The 25,795-nt window shown below is 41.3% G+C and overlaps 1 protein-coding gene across 3 annotated transcripts; it reads right to left on the reverse strand.

The window, feature by feature from the left end:
* Positions 1-168: 168 nt before the first annotated feature.
* NT5E (5'-nucleotidase ecto) lies at positions 169-25,606 on the reverse strand. Of its 3 annotated transcripts, none has more exons than XM_053974471.1 (9): positions 25,247-25,603; positions 20,479-20,701; positions 14,808-14,996; positions 10,414-10,611; positions 8,859-9,010; positions 5,602-5,714; positions 4,643-4,788; positions 2,962-3,162; positions 169-1,373 (listed from the first exon to the last, which is right to left on the reverse strand). In XM_053974471.1, the coding sequence occupies exons 1-9, from the start codon at positions 25,559-25,561 to the stop codon at positions 1,216-1,218; spliced, it is 1,695 nt and encodes a 564-aa protein (XP_053830446.1). In that variant the 5' UTR covers positions 25,562-25,603; the 3' UTR covers positions 169-1,215. The 3 variants fall into 3 exon arrangements, 2 of the variants coding, with proteins under 2 accessions (XP_053830446.1, XP_053830447.1); XR_008436506.1 differs by lacking the exon at positions 169-1,373 and adding an exon at positions 3,334-3,463 and having other exon boundaries at positions 3,077-3,162; positions 25,247-25,606; XM_053974472.1 differs by lacking the exon at positions 4,643-4,788 and having other exon boundaries at positions 5,606-5,714; positions 25,247-25,605.
* Positions 25,607-25,795: the final 189 nt, after the last annotated feature.

Genomic DNA, 25,795 nt, shown 5'->3' on the forward strand with positions numbered 1-25,795 from the left:
TTGAAATCTAGTTTCAATGAATGGAAGAGGCAAGTAGCTTCAGTGTTGAAAAAGTGTAGTGGGCTTTCCAGGGAAACGTAGCAGGTTTATTTAAAACACTGTTAAACAACCCAAACATGTGGATGTCAAAATTCCCACTAATCTTAGAAAAATAAGGATATTTTTGCCCTCATTTATAAGCAATCATTTATTGATAAAGCATCAGCAATGTACATTTAGCATTTAATATGATTTCATAGTGTCTCTTACAACTATTTTTTTATACACAGCCTTCCCATAGAAGAGGAATAATCACAGTTATCATAAAGCCAGGTTGTGCTGTAAAAAGCTCCAGTACCTGACTATTTCCAAAGGATGCCGGAAGTGCTACAGGAGTCAATGCCTGTATCTGACATTTTCTTGGAATGTTGCTAATACAGCGTAACAGGCAGCAGTCCTGTGCTTTGTTCTTTGGAAGAGGTATAAAATTGAGCATATTTATATGAAATATATATCACAGATTGTGTTCTCGCTCTAGATACAGTCCCCAAATTGGTCATATTTAAGAGTGAATAATACTCAATTTGCTAAAATTGGTCAAAATCAAGTCAAGCTTTCATTGCATCCTTTATTAATGGAAAATGAAAGTGTGATATTTCTTTTTCAGCAGTAAAACTTTTTAGAATTACATATGAAATAGACGTCAGTATTTTAATGGCACCAAGTTTAATCCAGCTCTTTCAGGGATTCATGTAGGTATGATAAACATAACTGGAAGCAAAGTAGAGATATTAAATTGAATACCTTAACCCTGAGTGTAGATCAAAGAAAGGAATAAAGATCTATAATAAATCCATTTCTAGAAGCTTGTTTACATCAGGAATCAGGTTCTTAACTCACTGTCTAAAGCAGCTAAAAGGATTTGACAATTTATAATACCCCATTTCAGTCTGTCACTGTTTTATGATTGAGCAGTAAGTATTCACTGGAACTTTGCTTTTGAGACCTCAATTTCAGGTACCTGCTGATTCTGACCAAGAGAAGTCATGGATTGTGCCCCCTTGCCCTGCACACAGTGTTCCAGTGGCACCACCAGGTTAAAGACAAGGTAGGGGGCTGCTCACTGCTGACATGCAGCAGCCTCACTGCTCATTCATTGTAAGGTGTAACAGAAGAGAACAGGTCTCAGAGCTTCCTCAGTATCATCTCTCCTCCTGTGTTCCTCCAAACAAAAAATCAAGTGTGCAAGAATGTTACAGTGAACAATACAGAGATCAGGGTGAGACTTGATTCAATAAGACTTCCAGAAGAAAATTTTATTCGACCTTCAACTGCTGGGTAAACTCTCTTCATTCTCTGGAGGTAGCGGGAAACAACCTCAACATCAGGTTCACCTAAAGAAACAAACAAAAAAGCATTCTCTGCATCTGCCAAGCTCTTAACCAAAATGTAAGAACTTGCCTATATTTCAGTTTTAGCTCAAGAATCAAATTGTTTTCTATGGTTTGCCATTCTGAATCAGCACACATTACCTGCCAGAATTTTTGGTAGCAACTTGTATTTTAAAAACAAACGAATTATTTTTGTTTTGCCTGGCTTGTTTTGTTTTGAATTTGTTACAATGGTATTTTCCAGTCAGGTAGATTGTCTCCCACCTGTTTGGGGTATAGGGCTGTAGACCTGGCAAAGCTATCACTTATACTATTTTTAGGAGAACTTTCTAGCCTTGGCACTGCTTGTGTGCACACAAGCACAAGGTATTACATGGGTTTTCTACAGCAGGAGACCCTTTTCAGTCACTGCTACCAACCAGGCAATGAGCCCCTTCTCATCCAAGCTCTTAAAATACTAAAGGCTAGTCCTCCATCTTAAGAATAATTACAGAATAATTACAGTACCCTTCTGTTGTACTGAAAGACTTTACCAGAACCTTTCAGGTTGTTCCCTTTCACTATTCCTAATGATCTTTCTCAGTCTCACAAGTAGGGCTGATGTTTTAAATCGAGTTTTACTGAACTTGATTTGAAACACCAGTTGTACCTGTGAGAATCAACTTTAAATTTAAACACCGTAGAAACAAAAAATTAGCCTGTAAAAAAGGTCCAAAAGGAAAATTTTTGAGGTAAAAGCATGCTTTCACCATGAACAAGCAGAACATACAAAATTAAAGTTCTGCAAAAATGTAGATTGGCTCCTATGAGACATTTTTTAAAAAATACAGCACTACACCCCTTTTGTGTTTTCAGAAATAATGGATTTTAATCTCAAATGTTTTTTAAAGTTTCCCTTCATCCTAAAGGATGGACAATAACAATTGGACAAACACATTCTAACACCTTGCATGCAGCTTTAGAGGACCTTAAACCAGCATTATAAAACACCTCTCTTCCACCTCTGTGGTGTGGTGTCTGTGGCACCCTGTGTTCTCCTGCCTGCAGAGCTCCTGGGGGTCCCTACTTTTGGCTGGGCAGGCTCATTCCCTTTAAGCAGGTTGGCATCTTTCCCTTCACCCTATGTTGTTTGCCTGAGCTGCATGTCATGTAACAGTGGAGGTGATGATTCTGTCTTTCTAAATCATTCTATACAGTGGAAATTTAAGGTCTATATAGAAAATAGCACCTTTATTTTTGATGCATTGTTCAGTAATGAGTACAAGTGCAAGGCACTTTAAGATGTACTCTCTGTGTTCTTTGCTGCTTTTCTGGTTTACCACAACCTCAGGACTGCTCTCTGAGCAGTGCTGAATTGGTAAAGATGATTCTCCTTGAAACTTTTGTGGTTTTAACTGAGAAAGAATAGAGTTGCTGCCTACAACCAAATCTAGCAAGCCAAAGCTGTCAGGGTAGAAGCAAATTTAATCATTGAGTATAGGCAAAAAGTCTGAGGTTTGTACTGTAAAAAGAAAAGATCTTTTATTTTTTGTGAGTTGTTTGCCTGCTACCCTGTTAGTGCCCATACTTACCTGGACTGTATCCCCCTTACCTTTAGTGTATCCCAGATTTTTGTCTTTCAGCATACTGTAGCCATCTCCTCCAAATAACATGTAGGATGGCAGAGTCACGTTGTATATTTCATCCATCTGGAGTGGGACATAGGCTGGGACTCGGCACGCTGTGCAAAGCACTTCTAAGCTGACAACTCTGCTTCCTGGGGCTCTGGAGAGATCATAGACCACGTGGATGCCTACAAAAATACACATTGGAATGCCACTTAGTGCAGGGCATGTTGAACACACAGGGCCAGAAGCAGCATTCTCCCTCATCCTCAGCTGGTTCTTTGCATTGCTTTCTGTGACCCAGAGTTGTATCGTTCTGAATTACACCAGTTAATGCCCTGTGTTCTTTGCACACTTACTCAACTTCTAAGCAAGAACGTTCACGAGAAAGAAGAATTGCTGAAGCACTGTCCCACCTCATTTACTTATCTGATGTGTTTTCTCATCACTACTCCACAAAAGGAAATCACTGGTCGTGGGATTGGAATACTGCAAGATAAAAATACCTTCCCTTATTTCTGTAGTCACATGCTTTCTCATTTCCCTAGCCTGTTGGCTGAAATGACTTTTTTTAAGGCCAGCCTAACTTGGTAGCTATTCTGGATAATAGGCACTGTCCTGAAAAAGGAAAGCCAGACCAGGGCTGTACACTGCAATGTCTCCTCACTGTAGGAGAAGCAACATTTCTCATTGTGAACCTTCCTTGATCAAGGCCAGGGGAGAGCCAGGCTCCCAGAGCAGCCCTGCCAAGAATCTGCAGATGAGGAAGCCACTAAAGGTCGTTCAAAACACTGAGGCTCTTCCAAACCTGGCGCTATTCCTGCTCTGCTTCTTCCATCCTGAACCCTTTCCAGAGCTACTGGTTTTCTTCTTTTTTCTGTGAAGAGGCAGCAAGCAGAGCTTGTTCCTGTTTTACATTAGAGGTACCTGAGAACATGGGAACTTACTGGTTGTGTCTGTGGCGTGTGAGGGATCACATTGTCAGGGAATATGGGATTAGAGGCTTGGAGGCAGGGAATGCATCAGCCCCTGCCCTTGAAGTTTAGCTCTTCTGCTAACTAAACAATAAAAATCTGCACTAAATCACAGAGAGACCAGGAATAAACATGACTGTAGCCTAATACACATCTGGATAAACATATAGGCAGCTGCAATTAAAGCTATGAGTTGATTTTTTTTTTTATTAACTGTTCATCCGTAAAATATTTAGAAATTCACTGGAGCAATTCCGTAGCCCAATTGGACAAACTCTAAAACGGTCATCAATCATTAGAGAATTGCACAAAATTATTTTGATAAACTGAAATTCAGCACAGGTAGGCTGCCAGTTAGGAACTAAAAACTGGAGTTTGTTGTAGCTATTTCTGTGTTACAGCTATACTAAATTCTATTTTCCCCTAGTTAATTGCAGTGTAAACTGCTGCTATTACGGGTTTGGGAAGCTCAGGACAACTGTCTCTGCTGAAGGGAACAGCGATGGGCTGTGTGCTGCAGTGGCTCAGTTAAACACATGAGATAAACAGCAGCTGCTGGCTGGCATGTGAGAGGCACAGGGCGAGGATCTATGGCCAGCTTGACATTCCATTCTTAAAAAAAAGGCTTCCAGATGTAAAAAGCCAGCAGGAGGGATGGCTGTTTTGGAAAACTGAGAAAAAGAAGAAAATATACCTCCAACCTGCAGCAGCTCTCCACTTCCTTTTCCATATCTCCTCACACTGTGCTCAAAAGCTTCTTTCAGTGTGGAGCCTTTTAATGTAACCATATCAAAACGACCTCCAAATGGCAGAACAGACAGCAAATCTTCCACAGTAATGCTACCTGGGGGAAAGAGATGTTGTTCACATCTTTGTTTGGGGTTTTTTGTTGTTGTAGGGTTTTTTTTTTTCTTTTTCCTGTAGTTTACAGAATTATTTTAGGATTGTTTAACATCAAGTTTTTGACAAGGAACGTGGCAAATACAGTTTAAGAAACTGAGGGCTGGTAGCTGTGAGATTCACATGTTTTGTCCCAAAGAACCTGCATCTTTTATTGTCCAGTAAGTATCAAGACCAATAAATCAGATTGTGATATAACTGCATGTATTGCTATTAGAACAGAGCTACTAAAATACATGACAAACCACCAATCTAAGATGAAGAAACACAGCTATTCATACTAAGTCAGGCACTTTTTCCAGCTAAGATTTACTCACATAGTCCTACAGAAAGACTTAGCTAAACTGAGAAAGCTGTTTGTTTTCAAGTTGCATTTATGTGGTATCAGGAAAATAAAAACTCAAACCTTAGCATGCAGAAACCCCAGAATTTACTTACTCTACAGCAGACTACAGAAGGCTCACAGCGACCATACCAGATGACCTTGTACAGCAGGAGACCTTTGTTCCAAGGCAGCAAGGAGAGAGGGAAATTGTAAAAAGCATTGTGTACAAACAATGCTAGAGACTTCTGTCAATGTCAGCCTGAGTGCAGTTGTGCTCAAATGATGGACAACCATTTGAGAAAGTTTGAAATCACCTCTAAACACTGTGCAAGCCCCATCAGAACAAGCCCATAGCTAACACTATGTTCAGGCTGGCATAAGCTGATTCCTTCTTTCTGATGAAGCTGCCATTCAGCTGGTAATTCTACCTACCATTAGTGCTCTGCTCATCAATGGGTGACCGTATTCCACCTCCATTCAGGATGCACATTGAAACGTGGTTCCATGTCCTTTTATCTGGACGCCCAACGTTCTCATAAAGCTACCAAAGGAAAATGTTTGAACAGATTTTATCTGCACTTACTAAAGGCTCTGGAAATTTACACCAAATACGATCTGAGATTGAAAAAAGACAGAAAGGTTTTGATTTTTTTTTTTTTTACATTATCTTCAGCCCTGTTGTAAAATACTTAGTTACTTAAAAAATCCAAAGGAGTATTTTGCTTTTTAAAATTCTTAACATGAAAAATATTTGCCCTTTACTGTAATGAACTCTTGGGCTCTGCCCTAGTCTGTGTGTCTCTGGCATGGCCAAGGCAGGCCAGCTGAACAAAGGAAAAATTACTTTTTTATTTCAATGACTGTGATAAAGACAAATGATTCAAGCATATTTGGGGAACTAAGAAGTGAAGAGGACCTTAATACTGTTGTTCATTAAAATCTCTTAGGGAAAACATAAATTAATAATTTTGTAGGGAATTGAGTTTTTTCGGCTTCTCTGTGGTTGGTTTTTAATATTTGGAATGGTCTTGGGTAACTAGAGAGGTGTAGAACAGTGGAAAAACAGGAAACAGGCACATCAATGTGTCCCCAGCAGTTCAGTGGTGAGGCTCTGACAAAATGCAAGGACAGGGTAATATTTGCTTGTGACATCCTTAACAGTAAAGAAAATGGAGACCAGATATTTGCTCAGTTGCATCAGGATGATAAGCCTCCAGTATTAATCCTCAGAAATAACTGAGTGGGATGGGAAAAGGCTGAAATGATCTAGGATAATAGGATGGACTGGTTTCCATATAGGAATGACTATGGTCATAACTCTTCAGTCTTACAGAGAGAAGTACAGGAAGCACACGACAGAAGCCTATAAAATGAAGAAGGGCATGTGGAGGCTGGGTAAGAATTTGTGTCTTTTCTCATTTCAAGAATGATAAAAAAACCCCAAAGATTCAGAGAGGGGTGACGAGGATGGCCAAAGACACAGAAAACTTCTGAATGTAGAATGAAGATGTAGACTTGGACTGTCTGACCTGGTAAACAGATAATGGAAGGAAATATTCAAGAAGGCTATAAAATCATGAGTGGTGTGATGGTGGATGGGGAGCAAGTGTTCCAGAGCAAGGACCACTTGACCCCCAGCAGTTATGCAGGCAGTGGGCAGCAGCAGGCTACACACTGACAAGAGCAAGGTCTCTGCAGGATGTGCAGGTCCATGGTGGAACACCCTGCCACTGGCTGCTGGAAGGCTGGAGGCAGGCAAAGCAAGGTGGAGCTGCTCTGCAGGAGCTAATCCCCACTGTCTCCCTCCCCTTCTCCCTCTCTCTCCCCTGTTGTTGTTTCTTGCTCTCCCTGCATGTTCCAGTTGAGCCAGTAAATGTCAAGACCACTTCTGCCTTGGGAATGCCTGAGCTGCAAGCTGGTGGGAGACAGGGGCAGATCTGAGCACAGCAGCTCCAGGCTTGTCCAGGAGTATGCTCATCCCCTACCATCCCCACTCTGTCATTCTTGGAGAAAAAACTTTGGGATGAATGATCCTGTCATGTGTTCCAGGTGGGTCACTTCTCTGCTGCACCCCTATGTGATGTGTTTGTGACCTCTGACTTGCAGCTGTGTAAATGCTTTGTGCCTCCAGCTTAGTCATCAAAGTTATGCCCCGAGGCCAGATCCATGGTTAGGTTTGTAACTCATAATCAAAGGGTTGCAACTTCCCAGCCCTGAGCTGAGGCAGCTTAAAAGAGGAGCTCACACAGTGCTGTTACCAGTTTCACAGTCTTTTCACTCTCTGAGTCCCTTTAAAGTCCTTTGTAAAATGCCTTCTAGGCCTGTCAGCCTTTTTATTCTGAGATTTTGGGTTACTGGTTGAGATGCATCACTGAACTAAATGAACTTCTGTTTTGACCCAGCACAAACATTCAATCAGTCTTCTGCAATTCTCAATCTCTCCATTTCTCAGGACAACTCTAAATATTAAAGCTAGTGGAACAGGCAGGTATATTTTTTCCCTTTATACCTCTAACCACAAGTCAGCATACAGGAAAGCAAGTACAGAACTGGTAAGGCAATGTGAAGAGAAATCTGTGTATCTACTGATGACTGCAGGTGATTGTCTAGGGACACTGATTGAACTAAAATAGAATTTGACTCCCCTAAGAAAAAATGTATTGCAAGAAAACCTACAGACTTCTGAAACATTACAGGATTACTTTCCTTAAGCTTGAAAAGTGCGAAAGAATTTGTTCACATTTCTGCAAATAAAGGTATTTAAAAGTCTAGCAGGAAAAAAAAAAGCAAGGTGCTCCAATTCTAGGAGAACTGTATGCAGAATTCCCAAACATGAATCTGATTTGAAAATTAGCTCATGAACTAGAGAATTATTATGAGGACTACAATAAGAGCAATACTATGGACTAGATAAATAGCTTTGGGGGACATATCTAACTGAAAATTCATTATTATTAATTGTCCCTTAACTTTCCCTTTATGGGAAAGTTAATTTTCTGGAAACAGTCACATTAGTGAATGTTCTGTGAAACACTTAAATGAAATGGTGCTGCTGCAGGGCAGTGTAACAGGAAGTGACTTCTTGTAAAAAGACTTTTCTGAAGTTATGTGGCTGTTAAAGCCCAGTAGTGCCTGTCAGAACACAGCAGGGGCTGGTGGCTCCTTCTGGGCTGGGGTGTTCTGTGCCCAGCTGGGTTCATGGCCTTTCCCACCCACTGCTTGCTTCAGCTGGCAGCTTTTGGGCTCTTCAGGGGGACAATTCTTGTCAGTAGCTTTGTTTTCTGTGCCAGTGCACTGAAGTGACAGCAAAGCCCAGTGAGTAATGAGAGGACAGAGGGTGAGTGCTGTGAGCAGGGACCAGTAGCAGGAGAGGCTCAGGGGAGCTGAGCTCTCCTCCTTGCTGGGCTCTTAGATCAGACTGCCATGTCCCTTAAAAGTGCAGCCTCAAAGCCATCTGTGAAAAAGCTGCTCTCTCTATGAGGCTATGCACAAAGAATAAACTGCTGCTTACTCTCTACAGCAGCATTCCTTATAGCCTTGCTTCTGCCAGGTCTTTCTAGGGACACACTGCATATTGCACTGCTGAAAAGCAGGCACAGAGCCCATGTGCTGACAGATTGGATCTGGATAGCTCTGGAGTAACCCTTAGATGTAATTGCCATCTGTAGTGGTGGAAACATCTTACCACAGCATCACAAAGCAAATTTCCCATGTTACATTCTTGGAAACGGCATGCTTGGCTTGTACCATTCAGGTAAACACTGGTTTTTCCAATCTCTTCAGAATAATTCCCCAAGTTTTCTCTCCATTTTTCCACTTCTTCCTTAATGTGCTCGTCTGTAAAGTAATATAAAAGTGTAGAATAAGCATCATACATATCTCATATTAATGACACTTCAGTGAGTACAAACCTTAGGAAAAAAAAATGGTGTTCAAGATTCTAAAAGGTTACACTTTCCCTAAAAGCCTCTCAAGCAACGTGGCAACTATATTCCCTTCAAAAAAAGCTCATAAGGGGAGAAGACAGGACAGGACAATCAAGGAAATAAGCCAGTCCTGTGCCACAGCAAGGTAATCTCATTTGTACTTTTGCCCAGTCCTGTTCTAACCTCTGGTTGATGGGGTTTCTAGTCCCTACCTTGACAGGTGAGAGAATTTTAAAAATACAAGTGAGACTGGTCTTTGATGCTTTTTTTTTTTCTGTTTGTAATTTCCTCCCTTTAATGCTGTGCTAAAAGGAAAAGTAGCTTAAATATCAATGTGAGGGAATAAATCCTTTATAGAAACTAATTCTCTATGCACATCTGTCTCTTGGGTGAAAATTTAATTATTTCAGAAAAAAAACCAATGATACTTGTATATGCAGACAGATGTTACAACTATTTTATATCAGCTACTACAGTTTTAATCAATTTGCTCACACTTGTCAGCAAGAATAACATTTATAATATTATACCACCAGTGTATCTGAATTTTAAGTTTTACTGACTTCAGAGGGAGAATATAAAGTTTCATTACATCATCTCACTACATTAATAGGTCACTGAGAATAACACAGTCAATATCTATAAACAAATAATTTTTAAAGGATTTGTTTTACAAATACTCAGGTAGAACCTAGAAAGTCAAAACTTCACACAGCAAACATTGGAGAAGAAATGGATTAGAAAACCAGCCCTGGGTAATTGCAGAGCTGACAAAAAAAAGTTAATAGAGCTCAGAGGAGTTAAAACAAAAAGTGACAGAGAGATTCTCCTCCTCCCACTTCTTTAAATGTTTCACAGTTAAAATGTTGAACACAGTTAGCACTGCATACAAGAACTCATGGGTTTGTATATTGTATTTGCACGTTGTTAGAGTAGGGTACTTCCAAGTTTTTCCTGGAACATTTCCACTTTCCTATATTGTTCTAAACTCTGCTCTGAAGAACCCAGGCTCTGGCAAAACTGTAAATTAGTCCTCATAATCTTTTAAATCACAATTACAGGACTAGCTAAAACAGGTTCTACAAAGTGGTAAGGTATTGTATCACCTGAACTCTTACAAAAGGACTTTCAGGGATTTAAAATAGATAAAAACACACTCTGAATGCATGCATATTTAACTGTTACAGAGGCTGAACCCTACACAGAAGAGAATTGTGAATAAGCTGAATTCTTATTCAGACACTGTATTTAACATGACAAGACTTGAATTGTAGCAGAGTGCTGCAGGCAAACTCAAATGCCTAGTCCACATACCTTCAGGAATGCTGCTGTCCAGCAGAATGGGGTTTCCAACTGCTTCAACTACATCCCCTTTCTTGTCAAATGTAACATTTAAGTAACCAAGATATTTTCCATAAGCGTAAGCTTGTACTACTGGCACCTTCCTCCCATCATCTGAGTCAACCATGAATGGATACGGGCCAGCTGGCACCTCTGTAGAGGGTGGGGTGCCTGCACAGAACAAGCATTAAAAGCGGGTCTTCAGCTCATGTGACCTTCAAGGAGTTACTACAGTGACATTTCAAACATTTCTCAGCCTTAAGAAACCCAGAAAGGATAGAAACAGCCATGGTTGTATTGGACAACAAGCAGACATTTGATTATTCAGTTCTCTCGTAAGAGACAATGTTGTTTTCAGGACATGAACTCCAATAACTACCACAGTGTTTTTTTAAGTTATGACAGCACACTCTGCCATGACATCACATCACAACAGCAACAAAGCAACTTTTCATTCCAATTATTGTAATCTAAACCCCTCAGTAAGGCAAACATACCAGCCACTGGATGAAAAGTTTACTGACGAGCCTTCATACTACATTATTCTACATCAGACAGAAAATAAGAATCGTAGTAAAACATACATCAGACTTCTTGGTCTGAAAAAGTCTAATGCATTTTACTGTTAAGCAGATAGAATACCTACAAACAGTTCTGTGAATTTGTATATAGAGCCAGATGATTTTTTTTTCGCTATACCAAACAGCCTTCAAAATTTCAGACAGCTTGCAAACCTTCTGCAAAAACAACCTTCATTAGCATTAAAGTTGTGTGGTCATGAATTTAAAACTCCTATCAACCTGCAAGTCTGAGAGATGACTAGGGATAGGACTTGGAAACAGATTAAGGCACAGCACTGGCAGAAAAAAAGAGATAGCTCAGTTGGCAGAGGTTAGCACAGGTTTTAGAAACCACACAGGGGCAGAGTGACAAAAAACTGGAACTGCACAACACAGCTCTTGCCTCAAGGGTACCAGGCTTCTGTGTCTCCTTGACGTTATCTGAGTATTGACAACATTATCTGAGTAGTATCTCTCCCTGCTGTTATTCCTGTCATTATTTCTGCCCCACTGTCAGACCAAGGCTGGGTAGCACCGAGAGCCATCACGTGCTGTGTGGCAGCGCTCCCTCAGAGCCTGCTCCTTACTCCTGTCCCAAAAGTGGTGGCATTTCCCATCCATGTGTCTGTGAGCACTGGGCTGCTGGCAAGGCAGGGGCATGGGGGAGCATGAGGACGTGGATCCAGAGGAAAGCAGCCTCTTCACTTCCTCTGCTCACAGAACAACTTGCTTCCTTCCATTTACAGTTGTTTACTTAATATTAAATCCTAGGATAAGCAGTATGATAAATAGTCCTTCCAGAACTCCAATACAATTCCTATTCCTCTCTAATCCCTCCACTTTCTCCAGGGAGAAGAGCTGCAAGAAACCACAAACTGAACCAACCTTACCACAAATCTAGATTTTCTACTTTCAGCCAGGCCAGCAGAGTTGGTTCATTGGAGTGCCACTTAACTTGGCATTTATTTGGGGAAGAATTTAAGAAATCCTGCAGCTAATGAGGACTCTCCAGAATTTATGCATGCAATAAATTTGGGATTTTCTGAACTGAAAAAGGAATAAGTTTTGATTTCTTGTCCTTCTTTAATCCTCAAATGAACAGGGCATTAGAAAGATAAAGTTATTCTTTCTAGGCATTATTTTAGTTTGTATCAGCTTTGTGTAGTTAAGTGTTTGTCCAGAGTCTTACTCATTTCTTGTTTCCTAATAAAATACTGATTCTGATACTTCCTTGCAGGATTAATTAGCACTATGATATCTTTCCCTTGTAAGACAGATGTGTTCCTTCTGAAATGCAAAGACTATTCAGTTCATCTTACACCTGAACAAGTCAGGACAATATTTGCCTTATAACCTGTGGATAAACTGGAGATTGGCAAATATCTTAGAGACAGGTTGGACTAGTCCAGGATGAAACCCTTACATTAAGATTTCTCTGTGGAGATGTCTTCATGGGCAGTATGTCTCTAAACCTCCATGACAGAACAGGCTGAGCAGCTCATACATCTCCACTTAGACTGAGCTGGAACATTCTCCCAGATTCTGCTGCCAGTTATTGATTACACTTCTTGATTTAAATGAAAGCTTATAAGCTTTATATATGCATTGTGACATGGAAAAAGATGTTTCAAATCAGATGTTTTACTCTGCAGTGAAATCACCTCCACAGATGTGGCTGTTTCTCTGGGAATGTTGACTGGAGGCTTTTACTCAGCAGGGCATGGTTCACAAATGCTCTCATGATGCTCCTGAATGGGTGAGCATGTGTTTCACTGCACTTGGGATAAAAATTATATGCTCAGACCACATTTTGTCAAAAATCATATTTTGACTAAATAAATACTTTTGGTGTATCTCCTCCAGACACTACTTTCTTATTTTTCTCACCTTGCAAGTATTAATAAAAAAGTAAGACAGTTTTGTTTTATCAAAACAGTAGAGCCCTTGGAAAAGGGACCAGAAGTCATTCCCAGCTGAGATTTTTAACCTGAAGGCTACAGAGTCTCTGCAGTGTGCTCTCTCTGGCCTTGGACAGCTTCAAATGGGGAGGGGTGGAACAGCTTGACATAGTCTGACAGCAGGGTCCTCTCTGGGGTGACTAGAGCTGTGCTTGCAAACTCCTGCAGATCTAGAGAGGATATAAGTGCAGATGTCTCAGCTCCTGCAGTACTTCACATCATGATTCCAAATTGTGACATGTGGCACCTCTTTGGATCACACCCAAAAAGGTATTTTGGTTACTGTGGCTACCACGATGAGGCACAAACTCCCTACAGGCATTGGCCAAGATAATTGCAAGATAATATGGATTCCACTGTGTAAATCCACAATTAATGCACACTTTGGATATGGAATCCATCCTTTTTTTTTTTTTTTCCCATTTCAAAATTAATTCAGTAAAATTGTAGGCTGCACCCCAAGACAAGACTAAGGTCTCTGGCTTGTGCAGGTTAGCGTTGGAAAACCCTGCTATAGACTGTTGTGGAAGCTGAAGGCAGTCAAGAGGAGATGGAGAAGTAAATATCAAGATACCACTTCTAGCTTGGGGAGTCCCTGAGCTGCAAGCTGGTGGGAAATATGGGCAGATCTGAGTAAAATGTCTCCACAGGCTCATCCAGTCCCCTCAACCATCCCCCCTGGTCACTCTTAGACACATGGTATTGGGATGGTCCATCCTACTGTTCCAGTTTGGCTACTTCTGTGTTGCACCCCCATGCAAAGGGTTTGTGAGCTCTGACTTGTGTGTAAATGCTTTGTGCCTCTAGCTTAGTCATCAAAGTTATTTCCTGAGGCCAAATTCAAGAAATATTCTAATCTGCTCAAGTGTAACTGTGGCATGCGATTGTTTCTTTTTAACAAGTGAGATAACAAAAGGTGAAAGTCCAGATAAGACAAAAAAGGCAAGAGAAAGAGAGGGGAGATGAATAGGGAGAGGAGAGGATGATGGACAGTGCAAACCTTTTAAGTGCTCAAGTTCCTAGGGTAGGGTACATAATGTTATCCCTGTGACTAGGGCATACAGGAAACTTTTCTAAAAAATGCAGAAAGTTCCCATTATAGTCTCAACCAGTTATTAAAGTTTCTGCTAAATTTAAAGAATTTAAAAAATTCAATCAAACAGAACAAAACAGCCTCTCTTTTACTTGTGTCCTTACACTCTGGGGAAGGTTACAGCATTGGGGAAGCTGCTGATGCTAGGTGTTGCCTAAAGTAGCATTACTGCAGGAGAAAACAGATCAGCAATGTTTATCTCTGGAATGACATCTGCCTCTAGAGAAAAGAAGAATAAATTCAGAGATTAAAAGCGGGATTGAAAAAAAACCAGATGAAACTTGGGGAAAGTATTTTAATGGCAAGCTAAATGAAGACCTATGAATATAGAACCACATTACAGAAAAAATCAACACCAGTAGTAGTTTTGAAGTCTTCTCTGAATGATTTTTCTGGTTAAGTCACACACATGTTTAAAAGTAGACAACTAATTTAGTCTTTTATAGGTGTGAGCTTAAAAGAAGTACAGCATGTTGAGCAGTAATTTACCAGTATTAGTACCTTTGTTCCTCTTCTCCACTTTGCATAGGTCACCTTGAACACCCAGAGCATTATGGAAGCTCTGTGGGTTGTGGTACTTGGTGTGCACAGGCTGTTTCAAATTGGTTTCTTCCATGGAAGTTATGGACATGTACAAGCTATGAACCTGGCTGAGTGCTGCCAGCAGTAAACTACATTGGTGAACGTTCTCTGAGTTTAAAGACAAACAGTTTCAGCTTAGCTTTAGAAACAACATTTTAGTAAGAAGTAAAATACCTGTATAGAGAAATGTGTTTGTATGTCCTCCAATCACAACATCCACTCCTTTCACTTTTTGAGCAATATTTTTATCCACAGTAAAACCAGAATGTCCTAGTGCAATTATTTTGTTCACTCCCATAGCAGTAAGTTTATTCACTTGCAGTTGCAATGCTTTGATTTCATCTTCAAAGGTTACATCATCCCCTTAAAAAAGAAAATAAATTAAAAAATTTACTTACAAAGTACCTTAATTGCTAGTTTGAAAAATAAAGTAATTGACATCAGATATTAGATTGTATAATTAAAAGGACTTTGAATGGCAGTGCCTTTCAAATATCCTTAGCTGGTTCAAGCTCTTGATCTGAGCTGATGTTTTTCAGCCTCTCAGGAGAACCTGTGTGCTTAGACTAATACAACATTTCTGCAACAAGCTGTATGTGCTTGCCTAGACTAAAAAAAGTTATAACTCTGTAAAAAGATTCCGTGGCATCAATAGTAGGATCAAAAATTGAATGGCTTTTATTATTTAACTAGAGAAAGGAAACTAAATGCATCAGTGTTTGCATATAAACAGTTCTATTCATTACAAAGGGTTTTTTCTTCCCCAACTGTATTTTTTTAAGATCATCTATATTCTCCCAAGTTAAATCTCCCTTCGGCACACTCATCTTGTTCTTTCCTTTATCCTGCCTCCCTAAGGCTTTAAACAGCAGCTTCTTCAAAGTCCTCCATTAAAATCTGAATTGCCTTTTCATACAAATAATCTTACCTAATGTGAACCACTCTCAGTAATACCAATAGAGCACAGCACACATCTGAACTACCATCCTGAAAAAACAGCGTAAGGAACGGAAAGCCTGGAAAGGAGAAACCCTTTCTGGATAAGGATGCTGGAAAACTGACAGTCTTTCTGCAAGTTTTCTGTGCCCGTTGAAATTACTCTAATGTGACAAACAGTTACATGAACACAGAATTACAGGCGTTTTTATCCTGGGCACAGTGGTTTGGGTTGCACAAAAGGATGTATGAGGATGTGTAAGAGGATAATTTCCCTGACAAAGTTTTAAGACTAAAGTTTAAGGACAGGTTCAAGCAACTGTAAACTTTCTGGTGTAGACTTTCTGGTGAAGACAACCAAGTGACTTTTCTACCAATTCCTCCTCTATCTAATTTCTCTCCTTCCTGCAGAATTTTTTTATCAAATAATTTTGAAATATGCCTTTAAAGTAAAAAGATTTACATTATTTCATAACAAAGGGAGGAGCGAAACAAATTCACAATCCACTGCAAAATGTTTCAGGAAATGAGGAGGAAGCTGCTACAATGGAAGAGATAAAAGGGGGTTACATAAATTGGTTCAGCACCACACCCATTCAATAGCTCTGTTAGTGCCTGAGGGAATCTTTGTACTGCGCATTGCAGAGTGGATTGTGCAGTGCAACCCCACATTTTCTTCCTGTGGACCTCTTTTCAGAATCAAAGTGTCAAAAGTTAATTGAGGTTGGAAGAGATCTCCAGAAGCCATGTAGTCCAAAACCCACTCAAAGCAGGAACAAACAGAAAGCCAAATGAGGATGCTCAGGGTCTAGTCTGAGCTGGCTGAAATTCCAGTCTCTCTAGGCAACATGTTTAATGGCTTAACCATGCTTACCATGACAAATTTTTTCCTTAAGTCCCACCATAATTTCCTTTGTTACTGCTTGAGCCCATTGTTTCCTGTCCTTTCTCTTCCCCTCTGGGAAGTGTCTGTCCCTGTCTTCTCTAAAAAATCCCCTTACACCAGTGGAAGATTGCATTTGGTTCCCTCTTAGCCTTCTTCTCCAGGCTGAAGGAAGCCACTGCCTTCAGCCCCTCTTTGTGCATCCTTGCATTTGGCAGCAGCTGGGCCTGATGCAGAGCTGCTGGCAGAAAGGGAAGTGCAGGAACTGATCCCTGAGCACAGGCTCTTCACATACTCCTCCCTCCACCATGGACCAGCTGCACCCCACTGGTGTGGGGACCAGTTCTGCAAAGAGAGCTGAGCTCTTGAAACAAAGAGCAGGAATGAGCCACTGACGAGCTGTGCCAGCATGCAGATGCCAGTGGGCTAACTTCTCCCATGGCCAGTAGCCAGGTGGTCCATGACAACAAAACTCTCCCCATCAGCACCAGCTCTGTTATCCCTCTCCGCCACTGCAGCCTACAAATGCGCCGTACATTGAAGACACATTTTTATTAGTCTTCAACCCACAGAATTATAGAATCCTTTGGGCTGGAAAATGCCTCTAAGATCATAGAGTCAGTAACCCAGTACTGCCAAGTTCACCACTGAACTGTGTCCCTAAGCGCCACATCTACATCTCCAGGGATGCAGACTGGCTGGTGACTCCAACGCTTCCCTGAGCAGTCTGTTCCAGTGCTAGACAATCCTTTCGAAGAAGAATTTTTTCCAAAAATCCAATGCAAACCTCCTCTGGAAAAACTTTGAGGGCATTTCCTCTTGACCTGTCACTTGTTTCTTAGGAGAAGGACACTGTTCCCCACCTTGCTACACCCTTCTTTCAGGTAGTTGTAGAGAAAAGTTATCAAAACAAACCAACCCACTTTCATAATGAGGGAAAAAACAAGGTCCACCCCATGCAGGTAAGCCCATCCCTCTCCAAGGACTGTTATATCAGGACAGGTAGACACCAGAGCTCAGGTAGGTCATCCCACTGCCCACTGATCTCCTATTGTCTGCCTTGCCCTCAGAAAGGGAATTCTGCTTGGGGCTGCAGGTGTTTCTTTCACCCCTTCTCCATGGCCTAGCCATGGCATTTGCATGCTAGTCATTGGAGTATTTGATGTAGTTGAGGTGAAATGGGCCAGCAGGTTTGAAAGTTATGCAGTGGGGGACTGTAAGAGCAATTACAGTGTTCAGTTCTCTAAGAAACCAGGCAAAAAGCAGTATAGTATATACATAATATATATATATATAAGTATATATAAATATATATATATAAGTATATATAAAGCTGCAAGTATACTGCTTAGCATTCATCTAGCGTTTTTCAAAACAATCTGAATCAAAATTACTAACTTATTGCTCATGTCAATATTTCACTTCTCTTTCACGGTATTAAGCTGATTTGGCATCCTCTTCTCTTTTCAGATGAGGTAGAGTTTCGGAAAAAACAGCTAAACTGTTACAAATGAACATGGGAGAAGAACTGTCTGCCTGTTAAAAATATGCAAGATAGCCGGAATAATGCAATTTAAAATTCCTTTTCTGTAAACTCTGCCAGGCTGATAGTTTTAGTAAATATTTTGCTGCCTGTAGGGTTACAGAGTAAGTAGGTTTGCATTTACACCTTATACAAAAAATACAGTGGACCAAACAACATTACAGAACTAAAGCAAGTGGGCTGGAACCATCAAATACTAGAAAGTAAATGCACAGGTAACTGTGTCTATGTGCCAAGTTATGACCTACTCTTTCAGGACATGGAAAAACCTGCTGGGCACTCAGCTGAGATAGCTGTACATAGCAAAACAGAGAACTCCAGAAAAACTGCCAATTAGCTGTAATCTAGAAATGTGTTTCCCATTCCTATGGTTTCCAAATAGTGGCATTAACAGTACCTTCAGCAGAGATTAGTTGGTCCCTCCCAATGCAAACACTGAGATTTAAGGACTTTACACTCTGTTCAAGTATTTTGATAACCTTTTTTAAAGCAGATTATGAGAAGTACAAGTTGTAATTTCATAGCTGGGTGGAAGTTATGGAAATTTAACAACAGAAGAAATCACATTCACAAAATACTTCCACAGAAGGCAGTAATGTAGGAATTCACATTTCAGCATTTTCAAGTTTCCTGTTTGCCTTGAAAATGCCCTAAGAGTGTAGAGCATGCCAAAGCACACAGAGGCAGAGAAAACAGAATCATCTAGAAGAAATGTGTAGAGATAAGCAAGGTGCTGAATTTAGAATTAGCAAGGTCTCTTATTAATTGAATATAAGGAACTAGACTGATAATTATTTAGCCACTGACCCATGCCTGCCATGATTTTACCAGTCTGAAGGATTGCTAGGTCATGGGCAATATATAGTCACTGCATTCACATTTTCAAAGCTTCTAAATGTTCCTCCACACGCCGAGAAGACAAAGCAGAAAACTATAAAAACTCTGATCACTATAAATGTTGCTGTTAGAATTTCCTCTGCTTTTTGCTCAACTACACTGTGGGATATACTTCCATAGATGGAGCTGAAGCATCCCTATGGAGCTAACAAGACTTCCCTTTTAACACTGCTTTTTTATCTAGCTGTGGTCTCTTACAATGTTCCAGCATACTGAGGCATTGGATATGTCTGAGTGTTATTGGAAATGTATTCAAATGCTTCATAGAATCATTCCAGCACTATCTGGATTTTCACCTAGTGTATTTATTTGCAAGATGGTTACTTTGATGATCTTGCTGCCCCAACACAGGTGTTGCAGCAGATTTTATTAATCCCTAATGGAGCACAATATTGACTGTCATTATTCAAACCTAGCGTGACATCTGATGATATCCACCCTCATGCCCTCAGGCACAGGTAAAATTCTATTGCCTACACAAAAACCAGATCCATTTTCTTTTTCTTTTGTTGGGGGACAAAAAGGCAGGAACCCAAAACCACATCACTGAAAAATACATGTGAGATCTATTCAGACCTCAGATGTCCATTTCTTGACAGGTTAAACATACAGCATTAGAATTAAAAATCACAGAAGGAATAGTTTTATCTTCTAATACTTCCTCAAAGTGTTGAATATTCCTTTTTTTTCAGGAAAACAATGCACTATTTCTGTATTACTAGGCAATAGAAAGAGAAATAATAACATGAAATCCCTTTTCAATGTGAAAGTGTTTCAAAGCAGTGAATCCCTAACTGCAAAACCCAGGGAAGAAACTCTGTTTTTGTTACATGTAGGCTGAACTCTGAGTGGGCAGTGACTCATATCTCCTACAGCTGATTTAAATGTGTTTCTCATTCCAGTAGACCATTTTATTTTACTAAAAAAACCAAACCCAAACAAAACTCTCATCAAACCAAACCCCCTGAAACACTGGAAAAAATAGTCAGAAATTGAGAAGTCTTTTTCCTCAACAATTCTAATTTTACTCATGAATGAAGCAATTGTGGTAAAAGCTGAATGGGTGTTCCTTCTGTAGTCAAATTTTTGCAAATATTTTGACAGGCTAAAAACATCTTGGGCAACTTTTGCTTCAAAAACAACTATGAACCTCTTCTTGTTTTTGTGCACAGAGGCATCCAAGAACAAAATTTCAACACACAGAGAAATGTCACACTTCATGCTAGAGTCAAGTTGTATTCATGTTTTAACTTTCATTTAAATGGATAAATTATTATAAAAATATCATGGAATATAATTTTAAAAACCCAAGCATTAACAAAAATCCAAACAACCCCTGAGCTCTCCTGCAATCTCACTGACTTTCTGATATTCTTAGATATGGTCTGGGTCTATATGAAAGAGGGTTTTATGTCAGCAAGCCTTTTTAAGGTTAAAAATCAGGCAAAGTTGAGTAATAAAAGTAAATACTGATAAAACAACAGACTTCCCAGTTTTCAGCTGAAAATATTTGTCTTTGGATTTAAAAAAGTAGGCAAATAAAATAGTAACTAAGGACATAAACTTACATACTAAAGAAAACATACCTGGCTGTGAAAGAAAAGAAGTTTCCATTGTAGTGTAGCCAACAATTCCAACTGATTCTGAGTCAAAATGAACTATTTTAAAAGGATGAACATATTTCATCATTTCGTTTCCTAATGGAGTTTTCCCTTTAATATTTGAACTCAGGACTGTAAAATTCACATTTTTAAGAAGAGGATCCAATAATCCACTCACACCTTCATCAAACTCATGATTACCTAAAGCCTGTGAAAAGCAAGAAGAAAATATGAGACCCTACCTCAAATATTCAGTGTAAATAGTCTCATCAGTTATATACATGGTATGTTTGAGAAAACAAAGTCTACATTCTATGACAGAAAACCCTAACTTGTCTAAACCAACACACTGCTGTTTCTTATGAACACAGAAGTGGTTGGGTTATTTTTCTTTTTAGATGTGGGTTTTTGTTTTTCAGACTCTCTTACATGGATACAGAGGTGGAATACAGACGATGTGATACAGATACATGATAAAGATTTTAAAATCCAAAACCTATCTGTTTGTGACTGTGTACCCATTCATTCATCAGATCAAAACCCATTCATTTTAGATCCTGTAGCTCTAAAAAAGAGGATTAACAATAGCCACAAAGAAAACATATATTTTGTGTATGGAAAATACGTTGTATAAATACTGAAGAAAGCAAATATTGTCATTGATATTTAGCATTTTCTTGAAATAAAAAGTGCATTTTAAGAGCTTTGTGCTTAGACTACAGTTTTGAAAACATACTTATGTTGCACTTAGTAAAGGTTCTTCTGTACTTTAACATGCAACAAGAAAATATCACTTCCTATCCACCATCAATATCATTACTTGCCTATGGAAGATGTAATGTTTATCAGTTAGGGAGAGTCCCCAGAGCCAATCCACAGTGGGTGTGCACTTAACACAGTGAAGTGTCAAGACTGCCACACAAATCGAGCAGTCCTGTTTATTTTATTAGCAAGGCAATACCACCCAAATGAGGATGTTTGGTTTTTCCAGGCTAGTTAAGCAGATGGAAAGGAACTTACCTCAAGGGAAATTTCTCCTACCTGCCCCTTTTTCATGCTCAGCCTAAGTTGCCACAAGCCTGTGCCTGCAAGTTTGGCGATAAGCCAGCAAAACTTCCATCGGTGGCATTTTGCAGAAGCACAATAACTCAAGGACTTTGTAGCATATTTAAGTGTTAGGCAAGGAAAAGATGTATCCACAGAAACACGATAATTGTGTAACCTGGTAAATAATAAATTTATACGAGGTTTCAGGTTGCAGATGGAGCAAAGCACATAAGAGGTATCAAAGCCGATGGACCAACTCTTCTAGGCAAAAGTGCGCTCTTAATTTTATTCTGAAACTAACTGGGTAAAGCTGCATTCATTGTCTCAGAAGGCTTGTGTACCATTCTGTTCTACTTAAACAACACACACACCCAGCTGTGCTTGCCCCAGCTTTTATTCTTCAAATGGATGTATTAACCCTGATCACATTCCAAACCAAACAGGACCTTAAAGCCACCACAGGTTTGGGAGCTCAGTATTTCAATCAATTGATTTGCAGTATCTTTCTTTTGGGACAGACAAAGATTCCTGGCTCCTTTTATCTTCACAGGCTCTGTGGAAATTTCAGGGTATTAGCAGTAACTTGCATTGGCAATCAGCTATTCCTGCTGACACTGCTGAGAACACTGCTCACACCCCTGGGAAGGAGCCAAATTGTTTGTGTGCTGCTGCAGCACTTTTCCTAAAGAACCAAGAACTATCTTTAAAAAAATCCTGACTTGGGAAGACACAGTGCACTCCAACTATGTTCTATTCCTAACTGTATTCTAATTGCAATCTAATTTGCTGTAAAAATAATACTAATAAAGAGAAAAAAGACATTCATCTTGATGCTGTCTGAATGTTCTGAAAAGATATCTATGGACTAGTAGAGTATATCAGAATGGTAAAAAGCTCTTTCTTTTTGGCTAGTGTACATGCCTTCTGTTCCTCCTAAATATGCAATTAAACCCCCAAAAAAGATTGCAAATTAATTACAAAATTGAATGGGATATAACTGCCACCAGCTTGTTGGATGAAAAAAAAAAAACCAAAATCCTAACCCAACCTACCAGTTAGGAAAGATTGTTTCTCTTGGCTTTGTTGTCTTGCATTTGGATTATTTCATGTCCATTAGGACAATAGCTTTAATCAAAACATTTTCCATGGTGTGGGTAGTTACTAAGTTGTTAATGAGAAATCACTGGTGGCTAAAAAGATAGTTTTACTTTTGATGCTGCTCCTCCTCTGAGGAGGAAGATGTGGACTATTTTGGGTTGCTATACTCTACCTAACTGCCCTTACACCTAGAGCTCCTGGGACTCTGCACCTGTGCAATATCCCTTAACCAAATCTGAATCTGTTGGCCAGCATAAGTGTAAGTCACAAGGGGGAATAAACAGAAATATTCAGGCACACAACATGTGATTATATAATCCTGTTTTTTCACAAGCACCAAGTCCAAAAATATTTCAGAAATTGGGATACAAATTAACAGAAGGATGAAACTTAAAAGTAAAGCTAGAAGAATTCCATCACCTCTCCAATTACTGCCTTTGAGGAATTTATACTGAATTTTAGTCCTAATTACACCAGAACAAAACGCTGGTGCCATGATAATTTTTGGGAGGTAATGAAACAGGAGAAAACAGATTGGTGGTGATAACAGGTATAAATCAGAAAAAGGTAAACTTTAAAAAGAAAATTTCTCTATTTGTGGAGAAAACCTCTAATGCTTCCAGGCTGTCCTAAATCCTCCTATGGTTCCTGCCCGCATCCTGTAACGACTTTAATGACTCATGCTCCTCTCCTTCATCCTGTTTGTAATCCTAGTCTATAGCTCACTTCTCAACATTTCAGTAATCCCCACCCTTACTGTCAGGGATGTGGCTTCCCAAATTTTGCTCAAAGAAAGACCAGCTCACCCTTCTCAGTGCGGATCTTACCTTGCTCCCTGTGCCCCCACCCAGCCACCATCCCCATTGCACGGCCCGCCACGGTCCACAGACAGAAGAATAGCAACAGATGCTGCAGCACTGCCCGACACTTGGCATCTCTTCCTCAGACTCTTTGACAGCAGAGAAAGACTGAGAAGCTACAGAACGTTTACATCTATCCTGTCACCTTCTATTCAAATTGTAATAAGCAGCACCTCCACAGAGAACAAGCGGTTGACTACTTTGCCTAAGGCATTCACATCTGGCACAAGCCTCTGGATATCTGGTATGGGGTGGGTTTATTTTTAAAGCTTATTCTGATGAAAAAGCTCATGATATCTCCAAAACCGGGTGCTTCCTAAATAACTTTTCTAAAACTGAACAGTACTTCAACACTGCCTGAAAAAATTTCTTCTTGTGATATAATCAGGAATTGTACAGGCTCGCAGGCTGCCCATGAACCAGTTATACCAGCAAGCACAAGACTGAAAAATGACAGACAGCAGAAAGCCTTATGAAGAAAAGTAGGAAAAACCACCTCAAGCTATTTCTTGCACTGCAGAAATAGTGCTCCCTCCCCAGCTCTCAGTGAGGATGAGTCCTGAATGCACACACTCCTCTCCACCACCATTGGGAGGAAAGACCCTGTTAATGTTAATTTCACAATTAGAAAACCGTTCACTACGGCATGTGAACAGGGAGCAGTATCCCTCTCAGACTTGTCTGTCTGGTGCTTAGCCTAAGAAAGTGCATTGGGGCATGATTTTCCCTTCCACAGCTGTCCTGAGGCAGGGGGAATACACAGGTGAAGCCACTTTTACCTGGAAAGGAAAGCACAGTCCTTTCCAGACAAAGCAAAAAAGATGAAGACAGAGGATGTGATACGCCCAGAAGATTTTCCCTCAAGCTGACAGTTGGGATGAAATAAAGAACCAGTCACTCTCACAACAGCAGTCATGCTCAAACATGACTTTTAATCTCTCTCCTGTCCGGAGTTATACACAAGCAAAATAAACCACTGCTCTGAGACAAAAGATTTAAGGATATGGGGTGACATCCCCCAATCTCAGCCACAAATTCCACCTTCCTCTCAGCACTTGCACGACCAAAAGAGGCAGAGTAAAGGTGCACGATTAGCACAGTCTCAAAGACCTTCCTTACTAAGGCACTGTTGTAATCTCTGGGCTGTTTGTACACAGCCCCTCATATACCCCAGTCCAGAGGGGACTGAACACAACCAGGATGGGACTGATGAAAACTAAAAACCTCCACCCTTTGAAATAGCACTGCCAACCTGTGCCACCTGTGCTCTCCCGCAGGACCGAGGCAGGACAGGCTGCGAGCCTCAGGCAGAGTTAACTCCTTTGTCTCAGACCAGACTCTTCGCCCGGCTTTTGCTGGGGTCATTTCCTTGGCTTGCCAACCCCTCTCCAACAGAGCCCGTCCAGCCCCTGCTTCTGCCAAGCACAGTTCCATTGCAACACTGTGTAGCCTTGCCATCATCTCCCGGTTTCTGGCTGCCCGTGGGGCTGCCAGCTCACTACTTAATTCGGCCGGGAGCCCATCACCCAGCAATCACTTCCCTTCTCCTCGCCTGCCTCCCACCTGCCTCTGGCCACGATTTTAGTATTACTTACAGCCTTTTCTGATGCAACTTTACGCACTGAAGGAGGCGGCAATGCGAAAAATCGGCATAGGGCGAGGAAAGGCAGGAATAGACCCAGCAGCCAAGGGGAGAGAGGGAGGGGAAGACCCCACCGCGCCTCTCGCCGTCCCCCGGCCCGCCTTACCATGGCATCGTAGCGCAGGAGGTTCATGAAGTGGACCGCCTCCCGGCCCTTGAAGCGGGAGAACCACACGGTGCCCTGGTACTGGTCCCCGGCGTCCAGCAGCAGCACGTTGCGGTGTGCGGCCCGCTCCGCGGCCACCCGCGCCGCTCTCCGCGCCACGCCGCCGAAGCATCCCGGCGCTCCCGCCGCGCAGCGCCGCGGGCCCTCGCCCTGCGCCTCCACCCGCCCGTGCACGTCGTTGGTGTGCAGCAGGGTCAGCCGCAGCTCCGCCGCCGCCGCCGTGCACAGGCACAGCCACAGGCACAGCCCCGCCATCCCGCGGGGGCTGCGCGCCGCTCCGCCGCACCGCGCAGGGGGTGGCCGCGGCCGGGGAGGAGGGCTGGGCAGCGGCGCGGCGGGGCGGGGAGCGGGCGAGCCTCCGGGACTACCGCGCAGCCTGCGCGCCGCCCCGGGCAGCCTCCGGCCGTGACCCGCCCGCCGCCAGGCACGGGCTGCCCGCCGGGCGCGGCGGCCGCAGGTGCTCCGCATCTGCTGGGCGTGTGCGAGGAG

This window comes from Vidua macroura, chromosome 3, assembly GCF_024509145.1.
Source record: "Vidua macroura isolate BioBank_ID:100142 chromosome 3, ASM2450914v1, whole genome shotgun sequence".
Lineage (NCBI taxonomy): Eukaryota > Metazoa > Chordata > Aves > Passeriformes > Viduidae > Vidua > Vidua macroura.

Coding starts and splice junctions, on each gene's coding strand:
- NT5E (XM_053974471.1), bottom strand. CDS start 25,561: ATGGCGGGGCTGTGCCTGTGGCTGTGCCTGTGCACGGCGGCGGCGGCG. Junction 14,997..20,478: donor TTCTTTTCTTTCACAGCCAG/GTATGTTTTCTT, acceptor TTCTTTTTTAAG/GGGATGATGTAACCTTTGAA. Junction 5,715..8,858: donor ATTTGCTTTGTGATGCTGTG/GTAAGATGTTTC, acceptor TTCCTTTGGTAG/CTTTATGAGAACGTTGGGCG.